This window comes from Podarcis erhardii (genome assembly GCF_964252035.2).
Source record: "Podarcis erhardii genome assembly, chromosome: 4".
In the NCBI taxonomy this organism is placed as follows: Eukaryota; Metazoa; Chordata; class Lepidosauria; order Squamata; family Lacertidae; genus Podarcis; species Podarcis erhardii.
Window position 1 is genome coordinate 22,470,112 of NC_138508.1, and position 18,120 is coordinate 22,488,231.

General features: G+C 42.5%; 1 protein-coding gene across 6 annotated transcripts in view; it reads left to right on the top strand.

Moving 5' to 3' along the window:
- Window positions 1-18,120, top strand: part of GRIA4 (glutamate ionotropic receptor AMPA type subunit 4) — a 221,508-nt gene that overhangs the window by 164,896 nt on the left and 38,492 nt on the right. For 5 of the 6 annotated variants that reach the window (XR_014156141.1, XM_081860209.1, XM_081860210.1 and 2 more), the window contains exons 8-9: window positions 1,156-1,260; window positions 7,206-7,316. Coding sequence is in view for 5 of the 6 variants with exons in the window: in XM_081860209.1 (XP_081716335.1) it covers window positions 1,156-1,260; window positions 7,206-7,316 (216 nt within the window). In the remaining variant the exon portion in view is untranslated. Of the gene's footprint in view, window positions 1-1,155; window positions 1,261-7,205; window positions 7,317-9,180; window positions 10,056-18,120 lie in introns of those variants that run through there. The other variant, XM_081860211.1, reaches the window with a different exon arrangement.

Sequence of the window (18,120 nt, forward strand, 5' to 3'; positions counted from 1 at the left end):
AATTTTTAAGAGAGCCAGTGTGGTGTAGTGGATAAGAGCGGTGGACTCATAATCTGGTGAACCAGGTTCGCTTCCCCGCTCCTCCACATGCAGCTGATGGGTGACCTTGGGCTAGTCACACTTCTCTGAAGTCTCTCAGCCCCACTCACCTCACAGAGTGTTTGTTGTGGGGGAGGAAGGGAAAGGAGATTGTTAGGCGCTTTGAGACTCCTTAAGGGGAGTGAAAGGTGGGATATCAAGTCCAAACTCCTCCTCCTCTTCTTCTTCTTCAAATCTCTATCAAGATAATTAGCCTCTCTTTTCACGGAGGGTCAGTTGCAGTAGAGCAGAGGAAATAAACCCTTTGCATCCTGGGGGATACACTTCCGCACAGGTAACATTTCTGGGACCACACACCTGCGGCAGGTATAGGCAGATGCTGCTCTTACCCTTTGTGCAAGAGGCAACATTCCAGGTTTCTACACATACACACACATACAAAACACATCTGTGCATCCGGGCATACAAGAAGTATTATTGCAGATCAAAGACACACACCACACAGGCAAAAGCACTTGGTGGTGTGGAGCATGGCTGCTGAGGGAAGTGGTCTGGGGAGATTCCTGAGGACCAGATATCCAGGAGGGCCACATTTGTTCCCTGGGCCTAAAGCTCCCCTCCTCTGGATTAGAGGAAGAAGCAAGAGGGCAAGGGAGCCGACAGTGAATTTTTAAACCATTTGCAAACGCAAATGAGCATACTATAGAGACACTGAAAAGAAGTCACTGCAGGCAGCTCTCTGCCTATGTGCACATGGTAAGAATTTATTGCAATTTGGGTAACAATGAAAATGCAGGACAAAGGAAGATTACCACTTGAAAGGTATACATTTACTCTTTCGGAAAGCTACTAACTACATCAGGCTTCTTTCAAATGTTCCACATTTGAATGTGCCCATTCCTGGACCAGGAAAGCCTGGCCAATGTGGCCCATGAACTGGCAGCTTCTACACTGGATTCTGTAGTGTCCTGTATGTGATGTTTTCTTTTGGCCCAGAAGCTGCAGCTGGTGCACAATGTTGCAGTGAGGTTACACAATGGAGTGTCCTATCGCACACATAAAGGCACTGCAAAACATCCATGCTTTTTACCAACTTGATTTATTTCCTGTCTCAAGGTTCGAATACAAGGACTCACGGGAAATGTTCAGTTTGACCACTATGGCCGCCGAGTCAACTATTCAATGGACGTGTTTGAACTGAAGAGCAATGGCCCTCGAAAGGTATGTGCCAGTCCAGTCTTCCAAGCTGTTCTTTGCTCTTTAGTTCATTCATGGTTTTCAGCCTGTGGCATGGTAACCAAGCCCATTGACTGGTTGGATCCAGCCTAGTCATACTCAGAGTAGGCCCCAACAGGACTTATTCATTTCAATAAAGCATGACTAAGTCTGAATCCAACCTGATGATCTCATCTTCTAATTGCCATTGGGGGGGGGTCTTCTGTTTTCATTTTGCTTTTTGCAACAATTGTTTTTTCACAAGCATGATAACTTAGAGGTACAAAGAAACAGAAAGGAAGGTAGAAAGCTTAAAGAGTCCAAGGTCAGACAACCACTTTGCAGTGATATGCTGCTGCAGGCCCAAAATATGATCACCTGAAAAAGTGTGTCAGGGGTTCAGGAGCAGAGACACAGGAGAAGGAGCAAATGGAGAGTGAGGAGGAGGAATCCGAGGGGGGTGTAGGCAGTGACAGTGGTCAGAGAGATTCCACGAGTCTCTCCAGTGAATCGGAAGATTCACAGAGAGGAGCGCCGATGGCCAGGGCAAGGGGGGTGCCAAGGGGGAAACCCCAGAAGGAAGGGGCCAGCGGGGACTCCCTGAGCAGCAGTTGGAAATCAGGACCAGCGTCCCCACCAGAGCATAGTGGGGGGGAGGAGTGTCAGGCATCGGGACCAGTGTTCTCACCACCAGAGAGAGGAGATGAGTCAGGATTGACCACGCCTCCATCGGAGAGCGGGGAAACGGTCAAGAGGAAAGTCACCGGCTAGGCGCGCGCGCCAAGTTCAAATGTACAGGCGAGCGGCACAGCAGGTAGCCCGGATAGGGAGCCAGGTCCTAAAGCCCGCCGGAAGGAAGGGCAAGACTCAGGGGGGGTCAGCGTCAGAAGAGTCCAGGAGGGAGGAAACCCCAGGGGGCAGAAGGACCCAGAGGAGGAAGGAACAGCGCAGGAGGTGGAGCCGGGCTAGGATCTTAAACTGGTGCGGAAGGGGGAGTGACTCAGAGGGGACTTCGCCGGTCTAGGGCCAAGACGTAGGGCTGCACGCTCTGGGGTTTGAAATGGAAACTAAACTTCAATAAAGACTTTTGTACATTACATCAACCGGGCGTTGGTCCTCTGTGAGCTGGGACCTAGAGGCAGCTCTGACAAAGTGTGTTAGAGTATTTCAAGGAACTAGTTCCCTCCTCCTCCCCCCCCCCATCAGGCAGAGTTTTGGGGGGAAAGAACCTTGCAATAGCAGTAAGACGAGTTTCTTTTCTGCTTCCATTTGTAATTCAGTCTGTCAGGTTGGATTTCTCAGGGAAGAAGCATGCTATTAGTGCCTGCCTGTGCTCAAGGGATAATATGTTTATGAGTCGAATTCACATTATTGCTCAGTTCTATGCAATGTTGCTTTTTCTTATATCAACACTAAGGGTAGCTGCATACAACTCAGCAACACTTCCCAGCAGATCTTGCTCCTAAGAAGTCCTTGCTCCCAGCAGGTCTTGCTCCTCTCCCTCTGCATTGCTCTAAGTCTCCATCCCTGGGTGTTGCCCAAGCAGTCTCAAACTACTCCTGCTCACCTCTGGTCACTGTTCTCTTGCCCTCATTATCATGAGTGTTCTTGGGGACCAGTGGGGAGGGGAGCTAATCACAGTAGGAGAGGGCAGGAGAGTAGGAAGGGGGGTGGGGAGGGCCGTCTGCTCCAGGTTCCATCATGGAGGGGTGTGATAAATTATCAAGGAACAATTACTGCCCTACTAGGGCGGTTGATTAAAAAAAACTTCTTTTTTGAAAATGCCTGCTCCAAAGGTCTTATCTTACTACACTAGGGATTATATAGCTATATATGAAATTTCATGCATATCAGTTAATATCTTGATCCTCCTCCACGAAAATAGCTGTTTACTTGGCCGTTTTCCTGTGTCGTGAAGGCGGAAATTTCAATTCAGTGGAGCACTTACTGTTCCCAACCCTAACCCTGCGGAAAGCCATCTAATTAGACTTTAATTTGATTTTGACATGTTTTAAGGAGGTAATTTAATTATTGTTTGATTTTTTTTTTTTACCAATGTTATGTATCTGATGTTAGCCGCCCTGAGTCCGACTTTGGCCGGGGAGGGTGGGATATAAATAAAAGATATTATTATTATTATTATTATTATTATTTAATATTCCTTTGTAAGAAAATATGAAATAACGTAAAACCATTTTTGAAGGGGGGGGGGAATCAATGTGGGGGGAGAGAATTTTTCCGCACTGGGTACCACCTGACCTTCCTACAGCTCTGGGAGAGGGAGATGCCCATGATTCTTCAGCAAGCTCTTTGCCTCCCTCCTCTGCTTCAGCCTCGGATTCTGAACTGCTCCCGGCCACTGGCTCTCCCTGCTTACTAAACCCTGTTGCTCCTTCAGCATTAAGCCCCTCCTCCCAATCTTCTCCCTCTGACTGCTCCTCAGAGTTCCACCACCAACCCCCTGGCTCTGAGCCTTCCTTCTCTGGGGTTTCCCATGCAGGTTCCCCAGCTAGTGTCTCCCACTACTCCTCTTCACCCAGCCAGTCCCTGACACCTGCCTTCTTGCTGTTACCCCAGTCTGCCAGCAGCCTCAACAACTACAGTGGTGCCCCGCAAGACGAATGCCTCGCAAGACGGAAAACTCGCTAGACAAAAGAGTTTTCCGTTTTGGAGGTGCTTCGCAAAACGAATTTCCTATGGGCTTGCTTCGCAAGATGAAAATGTCTTGCGAGTTCCTGCGGGGTTTTTTCCCTCCCCCCCCCTTTTTCTAAGCCGCTAAGCCGCTTATCCGCTAAGCCGCTAAAAGCCGCTAAACCGCTAATAGCGCTAATCCGCTAAGCCGTCAATGGGCTTGCTTCGCAAGACGAAAAAACTGCTAGACGAAGAGACTCGTGAAACGGATTCTTTTCGTCTTGCGAGGTACCACTGTACCTTATACTGTGTCATTTATTTCCAATACTTTCTATTCTGACTAGCAGTAGGTCTTTGGAGTTTTTGTCTGAGATCTTTCCCCAGGCAGCTAATATCCTTTTAACTGGATATGCTGGAGATTGACCCCTCCTGGATGCAGTGCATATTCTCTACTGCAGAGCGATAGCCTATCCTCTAATTTTTTATAAGCTGCAGATCCCTGCTGCCCCCAGCAAGGAAAGAGTGCAAATTAAAGTCTACAACTACATAGTTGCGAGTCTACTGAGATTTCATTTCCACAAGTAGGCCGGACGTGTAAAACAAAAGAGGAGAACATTTCCCCCCATTTTTATTTTCCATCCCATGTTGAAAATAGATGTTAACTAAAGCCAAAATTCCCTTAGTCTTCAAATCAATATCCTGAAAGGATTAGCCCCCGTTGATTTGCAGACGTGGCTTGGATTTAAGTTCCTGTGAACAGCTCTCCACTGTAGTGCAGAAGGGCAACTCAGAAACCAAGCTATAGTTTTATTTTATTTGATAGCATGTCAGATGTCGTCAAAGTTTTAAATACTGCTTATTTCAATGAACTTCTTTCTTATTTTGATTCAATGCCGCTGAGTTATGTCTAGATGTATCCTTTGCCACACATTCTTTTCCATGTTTCCTCTCTATAAGCCATGATACCCAAAGTCTTGGGAAGCTTTGACTGTCCATGGTTTTATTGTAATTTCCTCACTCACTTTTCTTTCTACACATTTTATTCTTAGCTATTCATTGAAATGTACTTGGATGCTCTGTTCTTGCTGCTTAAAGTACAAAATGTGAATGATGCTTATCTGGATAGTACGGCTCAGTAATTAAGGAAGAAAAATTCTTCCGGTTCCTGTGAAAACCAGCCTTATTTTCAGTGGTCATAGACTGTAGAAGGTACCAAGTACAGGAGCTAGTCATCATCATCTCACACATATCTAGAATTTGTTACTTCCAAAGGCACAATACTTCATTTGCTGCACCATTGTTCTGATCAAGGACAAGAAATAAGCACAAGCAATGTAATAGGTTTTCACTTCTATTGCCAATGTGAATCCCTGCTTCCTATGTTTTGTGTTTTGTGCTTCGTGATTTATGATTTATGATTCTTTCAGCAATATCAATTCATGGCATTCTGTTCACCAGAACAGAAAAGGGCAGGGAGAGAGAGAAAAAGCAAACCTTTTTCTTCACCCATTTTACTTGAGTGTCTATGAAAGAAACATTCCTGTAATGTGCCACTACTCAAAGTCACAAATGCATTTGTGTGATTAAATTATGAACCCGAGTTGTCATTTGCAGGATTTAACACTATTGTTTCATTGGCACATGTCCCCCCAACCCACTCAAGCTTCTGTTGGACCATAGATATTGCTCTCAAACTGCACTTGCAACATTTCCCAGCCCATCCCCCCCCCCACACACACTGGATAACCCTGATGCTCCCTAGGTCCCCGGCTGGGGACTGGGGAGGGAGAACGCCCAATGCCTGAGCCAAGGTCTACCCACATTTGAAATTTAATAAAGTTGTGGCCAATTTAATCCCATAGCACATTGTCTTGAGTCGTTATTCCACATGACGGGGGGGGGGGGGACCGCTCGGGATCTGGGGACTCCGCCTGTCCACGCAATAGGTGTAGCTGTGGGAATGCTAAGCATACCGTGAATCTTGTCTCTATAGATAGGGGAGATGAATAATTCACAAATAACGGACAAGAATCTCAGAGAATATAAATGTCCCACTAGGCTCACATCAACTCCCCATGACTCAGGTCAGTGTGTTCCAAGAAGTTGTATTTGCTTCTGATAATCAAACCAACAATTGTTTCTGCAAATCACTTCCTCCAAAGAGAAATAATATAACATAGAAGCAGGAGACTTGCAGTTTCTCAGCTCACTGAAGGGAACAGGTGAGCTCCCAATTCCTCAGTTGCTTCCACATTGCTCTGCACATATGAGTAGACCTTAAAAGGAAGATGCTTGGTTTGGGGATTTATCTCTCTCTTGTCTACTGACTACATTTCCTATTGCCAACTTTTGGTTCACAAGCCAGAAGCATGCATGAACCAAAGCAAATGTGGGTCCACTTGCTTGCTTTCTATTTTAACCTTTGTTGCACTTTTTATCTCTTTGATAATTAATTGGTAGATCAACCATATATATGATTGCTATGAAACATTGCCCTTCAAATGGCTGGTTGGAAATCCACTTCTGGCTCTCCGCCTGACCTCTAGTGGGTCACAATAGCAGGACTATCACCATACAAATATTTGATTAAAAAAAACAACAGTAACTGAGTCTCCAGTGGACTAAATGTGAGTCCTGGGTCTGAAAAGCTTGAAGACTACCGCTCTGGCATAAGTCCCTCTGTGCTCTTTGTGAAAAATTTCCATGTAAGTGCATACAGAACTGGAAGGAGTAAATCCCATTAAAATCAGATACTTTCTTCTGGGAAAACAAACATGCATACAGTGGGCTTCCTGTTTGTTCAATTCTGTTTCTTTTTATCATAAACTGAATGTACATTTGATAAGTCATAACTTTGGTGTGTGAGCATTGGCCTGAGAGGTCTATGACTTACAAGTGAAGTGATAAATGGCATATTGATAAATGTTGTTTTCCACCATAATCCTGACCATTGGTATAAAATAATCCATACTACTTGCCAACTTAATAAATAGCCTTAGCTCTTTACACAAATCTTCCTAGGGCTCATCCAGACTTTTGTGCCACACTTTCCAGGTAAAATGTGGGCTTTCATGGGGAATGCGCCGTGAAATAACACCAATCAGACAAACAGTTTAAAGGCCGGAATTGTGCCTAGAAACTCAACACAAAAGGAAGCCTGGATGAGCCCCTCGTCAATACTGTCCCCCCCCCCCCCGTGGAACATCTGGTTATGCATAATCAATAAATCACATCATCCCAAAACAAGGGGAACATAGTGCTCAAATCATATCATCCACATATATGTATGCAGACTTAATTTTTGCATTTATGTGTTTCAGATTGGTTACTGGAATGATATGGATAAATTAGTTTTGATTCAGCATGAGCCTACATTGGGAAATGACACGTCAGCTCTTGAGAACAGAACAGTAATCGTAACCACAATTATGGTAAGTTTTTAAAAGAAAGGAAGAAAGTGCAGGCCTGTAAGCCATATATATTTGTCTGATTTCCCACAAAGTAAATATCAGAGTGGGCAAGTTAACAGAGGAGTGGCAGATAAAAGATCTTAAAATAACAATTTTAATATATTTTTTAAAGTCCTCTTTGATCAAAACAAATCATTGCTGTATTTAAAATGTTTCAGTTATGCAGTATACCATATACAAAAAATGAAAAGTTCTGAAATGAGAAAAAAGCTGCCTTTCAGTAACGTAGCCCTCTCTTTTTTGCAATGCTTTCTGTTTTGTTCTTAAAGGGGGAAAACATAGAGGAAAACATGTATCTGGTGGATGTTTGTTGCGCATTGCAATTTGCAAGAAATGCAGGTTCCCTGACTCTTATAGCGAATAAGTACATTTTTGCTAGTTAGTTCATTTAGAACAATTTACTCATTTTTCTTTATGTGTGCAAAATGGAAACATGCGTAATTTTTGAAAGCATGTCTTCAAACAGAAGCTGATTCTTAGACACCGGTTCTGTAGTCCTTTTTACCATGTCAAGATATCACTGAACAAAACCCACAGCAGCCACAATACATCCAAAGCTAAGCGCTTTTAAGTACCATTGATTTTGATGCATATGTACATGTTTAAAAGAGCAGTTCTTAGCTCTCACGGAAGGCAGGTGAGGGTCCTTTGGATGCTATGGGCCCCACTCCCCACTGTGCAATATGGTGGCAGAAATTTTCACCAGCGGACCTGGAAACAGGCATCCCAGGGGCATGTTGAGTGTGTCAGAGAAGACCCTGGATCCACCATAAACAGAGCTTCTTCTTTCCCTTGACACAGACCGCAATGGGCCGAGATATTTCACCCAACCCTAGATATGGCACATTTTCTCTGCCACTCTTATCATATGAAGGGGTTTTTTTTTTAAGGTGGGGAGGAATGGAAAAAGTTGGCCGGGGGTGGGGGCACCTTTCTCCCAGCCCAAAATGACCTGGCATGGTTTAGGAAGTGACTCCTCCTCTCCCATGAACTGCTGTGTCCTTCTCACCTAATAATCAGTGGGATATTAAAAAGTGTTGGACTTTGGATGGATTATGGCCAGTATGTTTTATATTATTATTTGTGACACTTACCATGGATTTTTACATTTTAAAAGTTCTAAGGAAATAATAAAAAATGTAACCATTTCCTCACAACTATCAGCAATAAAAAAGGGAATCTATAGGTCTCAGAACTGGTTCTTCCGAAAGAAGCTGTACTTCTTGAAGGGAATAGCTAACCTATTTTTGTTTCTTCTAAAGTCAGGTGTGCCCTTTAAATTTGATGTGTGTCAAAGCAGACTGGCAAAGGATGACCTTTACCTGAATAGTCTTAATTCCCCCCCCCCGAAAAAAACTTGGTTTGTACTGCCCTTTTCACATATCTCATTAGAAAAGAATTGGGGTTATTCTCCCCAACCATTTCAGATAAGGTTTGTTTTAAGAAACATGGAGTGCTTTACGTGGTGTTAGTCTTCCTTAACCAGATTTTTTATTATTATTATTTCTAAATTGATGATGAACTGAAGACAATCCAAAGTAAAGTGTGTGGGACTGGATTTCTCTGCACCACTAGCTGTTGCATTGTTTGTGAGACTTGAGTATGGTGACGCATTCATTGCCATCACGACAAATCACCTGTTAAGGATTGTCATTCTAGGGTGGAAAGAACTAATACTGTGTTCAGAAATTACGAGTGTAAACCTAACCTAATTGCGTAATTCTTTTTTGCATGGGACTTATAAAAAATGTATCTTTTTCCTTTAAAAAAAAAAAAGACACAGTAATGGAAAAATCATACTTCAGTACAGTCCTCCTCTTTTCAGCCTCTGATGAAGAATCCTATTTTAAGAAATTGATCAAGGAAGAAAAGCGTCCCACGTTGCCGTGAACATTCCTAACTAAGGCTCAAGCGTTAACCTCCAGTATAGTAGAATTGAGCTATATTTTTCCATATGGATTTCTGATCCTCTGACTGGATGACCAGGCACTGAACCATCAAGGAAAATAAAAAAGCTCTGTGACTATTCTGAAATGCCTAAAACAGGTGGCATTCAATCTTCAACTTGGCCAAGCTATGAAGAAAATGATGAGGATTTCAAGGCTCTTTCTCAGTTGCGTTTTTCCCTCTCATGCCCGTCTTTAAATTAAGGCTACCATACATGTACAGTGTAAATTATTGTAAAATACTTCCAAGTTTAGGAGCAACTAAGCAGTGCTTGCAGAAAGAGAAAGAAGCAGGATGCAAGGGAAAGAAACTGTTTAAAGTGTCTTGTCTCGTTTGCAGTGAAGCGTTTTGATGTGCATAATAAATGTTCTCTGTGAAATAACTCAACCAGTCCTAGGACTGGTATTTTCATTTTCCAAACCAAGGATCTGAATGAATTTTATGTAGCATGCCAAGGTTTCCCCTAGCATGCCATTTCAGAGTTAAACAAAACTATACAAAAGCCGGGGGGGGAGCCTTATTAAATGTTCAGTCTGTGCCCTTTCCATTGTGTTAAGGCTGAGCTTCAGCGTGCAGGTGAAAGTTATTTCTGTGTTGGTTCTCCACTTGTAATGAGCTATTCATATGGAGTGGCTCGTGCACAGTGTCCAAATTTCTTTCCGTTGCCATGCACCAAATGAGGGATGGTTTGGACTTCATTCCCAGACCCAGAACCACAAACGTTGGTCAGGGCAGAAACATTTCCAGAACAGAGCCGGGACTTGCTGCTTTCTAGCAGGTTCTGAATACATAAGGTAAAGGTAAAGGGACCCCTGACCATTAGGTCCAGTCGTGACTGACTCTGGGGTTGTGGCGCTCATCTCGCTTTATTGGCCGAGGGAGCCGGCGTTTGTCCGCAGACAGCTTCTGGGTCATGAGGACAGCATGACTAAGCCACTTCTGGCAAACCAGAGCAGCGCACGGAAATGCCGTTTACCTTCCCACTGGAGTGGTACCTATTTATCTACTTGCACTTGACGTGCTTTCAAACTGCTAGGTTGGCAGGAGCTGGGACCAAGCAACGGGAGCTCACTCCGTCACAGGGATTCGAACTGCCGGCCTTCTGATCGGCAAGTCCTAGGCTCTGTGGTTTAACCCACAGCGCCACCTGCGTCCCTCTGAATACATAGGTTGGACCTAAAGATCGCCTTCCATAATCCAAAGGAGTTTCCTGTGATAAAAGGTGTCCTTCTGAAACGGAAAGACTCCTTAGCCTGAAGAAAGGACTTGTTCCATTGGAGGGAGATTCCTTCTGTCAGAGGAACGGAGCCTTTAGATCCAACCTATTAGAGATGTAGCTTGGAAGATGTTGTGACACAGCCCAGCAACACAGCAACATTGACACCTACTTCTCCTACCCATTTAGACTGGTATGTGATGGTGCTTAAACAATTAAGTCCAGTGTGTGGCACCCACTGCACATGAACAGAGCTGCAGATGTATCCTGGACCACAGAATATACGGAGAACTCAGCTTATATCATATGTGTTTGGTACAACCAGGTACTTATTCCTAAGCTTAGTAGCCAAATGGTAACACCAATAGATTCCAGCATAAAGGTATCTCCAGGTTACCGTCAAATTACATCTCTTCACATGTAATGAAAAACCACGTGCCTCTACAGCCGTCCCTGCACAGCTCCAGTTACTGTTGGGTCTCCCAACTCCCATCATTACCAGCCAGCATAACCAAAGGTAGATTGTGATGTGGAGAGTCTCAGGCTCACCACTGCAATACTATTTCCATGTCCTTGCCATGCTTTATTGGCTGTGAGGACTAGGATTTGTATTGCATAACCTTCTAGAGTCCCTTTGTGGCTTAGGGCCCTCGTATCTACGGGACCGCCTCTCCTGGTATGCCCCGCAGAGGACCTTAAGGTCCATGAATAACCATAGTTTAGAGGTCCCAGGCCCTAAGGAAGTTAGACTATCCTCCATCAGGGCCAGGGCCTTCTCAGTGATGGCGTCGACCTGGTGGAATGCTATGTCCCATGAGACTAGGGCCCTGCAGGATTTAACCTCCTTCCATCGGGCCTGTAAGACAGACCTATTCCGCCTGGCCTTTAATTTGAATTCAGCCTGATCTTTTATTTCCTTTCTCTTCCCTCCCCCTCCCCTTTTATGAAGATCACCCACTCTGAGACCCCACAGCTAATTATCTCCTGGCCTCCTCACTGGCCCAAGTAGGACCAATTCAGCCAGCTAGCCCTGGGGATTATCTAATGCTTATTTCCCCTAAATTGATTTTTGAATTTTATTGTTATTCATGTTTTTATACTGCATTTTATGCTGCTTTATAATTGTTTTAAATTTGTTGTTAGCAGCCCTGAGCACGGTTTTTGAATAAAAATTTATTATTATTATTATTATTATTATTATTATTATTATTATTATTATTCTGAGTAATACCCCTCCCCACCCTCTCACTATATATAAGGGTCTGGTGACTTCTGTTTCAGTGTATCTGAAGAAGTGTGCATGCACACGAAAGCTCATACCAATAACAAACTTAGTTGGTCTCTAAGGTGCTACTGGAAGGATTTATTATTATTATTATTTTGCTTCTAGAGTCCAGTAATGATTCAGCCCCATCTAGAACCGCCCAGGTTTCTGTCCCAGATTGCAGCTGCAATGGAATCCCCCCCCCCCCAAAACCATCTGTTATAAGAAGAGTTCGCCGTATGCTAGTTGAGTTGCAATCGATAAACGTGGCTACGTCAAGGCCCAACTAATTATATGCATTGAACCCCAGCACTTAACTCTGAAGGCAAACAGTGACCTGTGCTGGTTTGCAGCAACAACATCGTCACGCCCTTCAGCCACGTACTGTATATATACAGATCCATTTAATTAGCTGTGGTCTATCTCCAGAATCTTGTGAATGTGCTTTCTTCCATAACGCGAGCAAGTGAAAAAGGCTGCTTTGAATGACGTGTCCCATTCACTTCCCTCTTCATATTAAAGGAAAGTTAATTCAGTGCCACTGGGAAAAACAGGATTTGGGATTGCTTAGAAATTGGATCTGGGTCCATTTCTACATTTAATTAAATAGTTCCTAGGAATCAGTAATGCTCGGCTTTTCCGTTTCTGGAAGGCAGGTATCTATTTATTAGTAACTCTTTCCCGCATGGCATGCTTTAATAAAACATTTGGCAATTTGCTTAGTGTCCTCTGGTTTTGTATGTTCCTGTGCTTCATTTGATGCAGTGCTATTTCATTCATAGACACAGGATATCAGTAGAATTAATCTATACTGCCCAAATCAGCATGTTCTACTTTTAGGAAACAATATGTTCTCTGGTTGTATAGCAGATGTGATTATCTTTTTGTTTTACCTTAATGTGAAAAAAATGAATTTGCTGTTAGTGGGGGTTTATTTAAAAAGCTGATATAAAAATAGAGAGCTTTAGTTAACATTTATGTAGCGTAATAATTCTTATTTTAATGATGTAGAGAACTAGATCACCTGCCGTGTTCTTAAATTACAAAGTCTAAAAGGGGGAGGATAAACATGTGAATTAATTATTGGATGTTAAAGAACTATCGAATCAGGAACACCTAGTCTAAACCCAGACCCAAGAAACACCCCCTGATAATTCCACAAAACAGTTCATAACAGACCCCAGATCCACATAATGAATACAAATTAGTCCTTTCTTGAAAGTACATGCCAGCCTTCCCCAATCTGGTGTTCACCAGATGCTTTGCACTGCAATTCCCATCATCCCTGACCGGCCATGCTGCCTAGAACTGATGGACATTGTAGTCCAAAACATCTAGGCTAGTATTCAAGAGTAGAACAGAGAGGGAGCTGTTCCATTTGTGTTTTATGAGCGTTCCTTGCTAGCACTAGCAAAACCCCTTGGGTGGTATTCAACTAAGCGTTGCTCAGCGTAGACCCACTGAACATAATAAGCATAACTGAGTTGGATCTATTAATTGCAATGCATCTGCTCTGAGTTAGTTGAATAACCCTCTGGATGGCATCAGGTTGCAGATATTATGGGCAACATCTCTGCTTCTTTTCCTCTCCCTTGTAATATGTTGAAACATCCAGGTGCATTTATCTGCTAATTCCGTGTTTTGGGGGTATTGGCTGATTAAAGAAATAATAGTAGTAGTGGTTAATTAAATTTGTTAACCGCCCTATACCCACAGGTCTCAGGGCAGTTCACAGGATGAAATCAGAAAATACAAAATAAAAACAAAAAACAACCCAATAACACTTTCCCTCAACACATTTTAAAACGGCATAGGATGTTCGTCATCCAAAGGCCTGGTTAAAGAAGAACGTTTTTGCCTGGTGCTTAAAGGTATATAATGAAGGCACATACTTGATTTACAGTACAAATCCTATACATGTCTCTTCAGAAGTAAGCCCCATTGAGGTTTGGGGAGCTTACTCTCAGATAAGTGGGTTTAGCATTGCACCTGGGAGTAAGTCCTGTTGAACTCAATGGAGCTTACTTCTGAGGAAGTGCGTATACAACTGGTGAGTGATGCTGCCAAAGTAAGCACGCTTACTATGGAGTAAATTCTATAGAACACAATGGGATTTAATAGTAAATATGTCTACTGCTGTGCTGTAATTGTACATATTTTAACTGAGTGTTTAATTGCTTTGATTTGCATATGAATAAAAACAATTGTTAGGAAGAAACAAATATGCTGAAGAAACATGTATACAATCTTGCTGAAGTCAAGCCATTTTAAGCGCAGCTGATTTGAATGGGAAAATTAATATTTTGCTTAAATTCTTGATACTGAAATTAATGGGATTTTGGAAGTGCTTTGGTTGGATCAGACGTTTCCGTTTTGCTTTTAGAATATTTAGCAAGCTACTCTCTATAAAATAGCTGCAGCATCTAGCTGCTAAACTACTGTTGGTTTGCTCACATGTGAACAAGTTTGTTGACATTTACAGAACCCATTCCTCATTGTTAATCTGGATGGACAGTTCATCCCCATTCTATATGTGGATGGGACTAACTTCAGCCTATCCTGCTTCCATGTGGGTTTAAAATGGAGATTCTTTTAAAATCCGCATGACCATAAGAACATGAGACGAGCTGGATCAGGTCTTTGAATTCCAAGGCCTTTTTTAAAAGCTCCAAAATCAGTCATGCACCTGCCCATAGCCTACCGCCACAGGCTGCTTGCTAGTGCATTTTTGAATTGCAATGAAGCAATCCCTCACCCCCCCCCCCCGAGCAACAGGACTATGACAAGAAAAATACATGAGTGTCTCCCATTTTTTACATCCATGGCATCCATGTTTTTTCTGCTCTCTTGGATGCTGAAGGGGAGGGCAGGGAGAGTTCCTGGCTGAAGAACACCAATACCAACTTTACCTATATAAGTAACAGAGACTGAAACTAACCTCTGCTGATCACAGACCATAGCAAAACTTTTGTCAGGGCTTTGACGTATGCTAGAGCAGCTTCAGAACTGGGCCATGCAAGCTTGGGCAGGAGAGGCTAATCTGTTTAACTATACAAGAAGCCTGCAAAGGTCAGGGAGGGTCTACATAGGTGCTCAGATAGATGAACTAAGAAGGAACATTGGTTGTAACCAGTTCAGCTCCAGGTCTTGACCAATAGGTTCAGACTGCACATCACTTAGCCGAAAAAGTGTGGAGAACTTGGTTCTTCTATATTTGCCAAACATAGAGGTGTAAATTGCCTTCCCACTGAATCCCATGGAATGTTTTATTATATATGACAAGGCAAATGATTATTATTATTTGCAAGACTGACCTTCAAACCTTTGATAAATGTCTTTTCTATACTTTAGCAAATGCTTTGAAGTTCTCTGGGAAGTGCAAGATTATTTTTTCTGAGTATAAATTAAGCATAGAGACAATATATTTCCTTTTCAAAAAATAAAAAAGACCATTCCCTAGTTTCTAATTATGAACTGTGTACTAGCAAGTTTGTGAAGGATTTCTCTACACTGATAAATCTATTGTTGCAAAGCTGTATATTTTAAATGTTAACCATTGTTATAGATATCAGATTTCTGTAAGTAAAGCTTGTACCACTTTGATTATCTATGTTCATACTTTGTTACTAATCATTTGAAATGTGGATTTCCTGTGGAATTATATTTCATAAACCTCCTCCAGAGTGTTCTAATTTTATTGTAATTAGAAACTGCATCAGACCAAATGGTGGGTGGATATCTTCTCAACACATGTTTAGTTTTGTAGCCGTTGTGTGGCAGGAATAGAAATCAAAATGGGTTGCCTGATGGAGCCAACAATGGATTATGCATTCATCACATAAACAACCTATCTTTTTCGAGTAGTTGTGGCTATGAAGGCCATCATTTGTTGGATCCCTTCACACAACATGGTACTGCGTTTACCCTGCTTTTGCTTCTGATCATCAAGTTTTGAAGGTTTTTGTATTGTTTCAAAGCCTGCTTAACTACAGGGACAAAAGACAATATATATGGGCACATCATGGAAAGCTAAACCTCTCCCAATTACATTTTTAAGTACCCTAAGTGTGCAGAGTATTATGTCTTGCAAGGCACTATCTCTCTGCTGGATTTCTAGAAATGTTTCAGATATAACAGCTCTGAATGAGTTCCTGCAACTGCAATATTGCCCATGGGAGAAATGGGGTGATCTGATATCATTGCAACGGAGATAATGCATTTTTTATTTTTATTAATGCTTGGTCTTTCAGCTGCTTTTAGTGACGAGATAGTTGCAGTTGCAAAAGTTTCAAAACTTCCACAAATAAAGGTTGGGTGTACACATGCAAAAGAATGAGCACGGAATGAGGGGGTAGAGGGAATAATGGAGTGAACCACTTCTCACTGTAGGGGTGTGGGGTTGCTTTTGGTCATCCCAACTGGCAATGCCGTTCTTTTGAAAGGCAAAAGTTGAATACAAAGTGAAACAACCTTGAAGGTACAGCATACACAAGGGCTGGCATTTTCTGTAAGCTTTGGTTATCACAGTCTGAACATGTAGCGTGCGGCCATTATCTGACCACCATATGGATACATATTAGTGTGTCTCCATGAAAATGAACCCATGCTCCTGTTTAGTTAAACTCCTGGCCATATCGATGCTTTGGCTGTTTATCTAGGTCGGTGGTCCTGATATCAATTTGTCTGCATGTTGCAGGAGATTTCTGCAAAAAATAAGTTCTAGGGCACAGTCTCCATTCACCTGGCTAGTACTGTAGGACCTCTCCATCACTAAATGAACTGAGAGTGTGCTGTAGAACAAGCACAATACCTCTGAATCAGCATGCTGCAGAAGAAAATTGGTAAATATGGGGGAATCTACTTTTCAAGGAAGAGGCTATTATTGCTCTTTTGATTGAGAATCCCATAATAAGCTTCCGGAGAACCCCAGAAGCCGCAAGAACACATAAAAACAACCATACGGTAATTGTTAGCATTGTGCTCCGAATGATGAATGTTATCTGGTTTACACAATATTGACCTTGGGAGCCCATTATTTTCACTGAAGATGGAATGAAAGTTTTCTTGCTTTCCAGATAATTCCAGCATCATAGTCCCAGTAAATATCTGAGTCGTTCCTATTTTGGCTATGTATTATTGCATAATCTGTTTAGACAGGACACAAATGTAGGGGGCTGCTATGGTTATCCTTTGAAGGCACATTTGCCAACTGTTGCCACAGCTCAGCCCAAATGAGAGTTGATGAGAAACTATTGGTAAATGGTGACTTTAATGGCAACAACCTCTGTTTCTTTTATCTGGTCATCAGATGTAAGTGATGCAGCACTACCAAACACTCCCCTTTTTAAATTAAATCTTAAATCTCTAATATTAGAACTGATACATTGGGTAATGCAGGGATGCTGCTACATAAGGTATTGAAAACAGAAAGAAAAGGCACTGACACAGTGTCAAAATGAAGATGTACCATGGTGAAAATACCATCTTCCCGAAATATTTCTCCATTTGCCTATAATGGTTACAATGACTTTTCCGTATTTGCTTGTGACGTAATAATGAATAATTTTCCATTCCGCCCTGCATTTTTCACAGGCAGAATCATTTCCATTTCACTGCAATTCATGTTCTGCCAAAAACGACGTTAATTCACCTTGCTGTCTACTGGGGGGAATGGTGTTTACACGATTAATTATATAACTTGTGTGATTTACATAACTAATTGTGTAATTTATGTAATCCCGTTGTCTTTACATGTTCCACTCATTTCAGTGCAAAGAAAACACAACACATATGTGGCGGCGGGAGGGGGTAATCAATCTGTGGTTTCAAACCACAACAGCAACGGTGACCACCAGTCGCATTCGCTATCCTGAACATAGGATGAATCAGTGAACATTGCCAGCTTCCACTCCCTTTTTCATTGTCATCAGAATTCGCAGACATCACTGCTTAGAACTCATTATTTGGGTTCAGGGCATTCCAAATTCAACACAAACCAAAATGCCCTCTTGAAAAAAGAACATGGGGGAGCCTTTAAGAGCAGACAGTACTGGTCCATATGGACCACTCCCCAAACTTGATAAAAGGCAACTGCATATATGTTCAGATTGCATTCAAAAATGGTACCTTTGAAATGCCATGTAAATCTCCGCATGGTGCTTGGATTTTTGACTTAATGCACTATTTGGAACTCCCCCCCTGGCTACATGTGGGGAAGGAGAAATGATCTCACAACCACATTTGAGAACTTGGGGGGGGGGGAGCTTTAGGAGGAAAGAGAGGGAAACAGCTTTAAGAGAGCAATGAGACACGTGGGAAAAGAAGCACTATGATGGTTG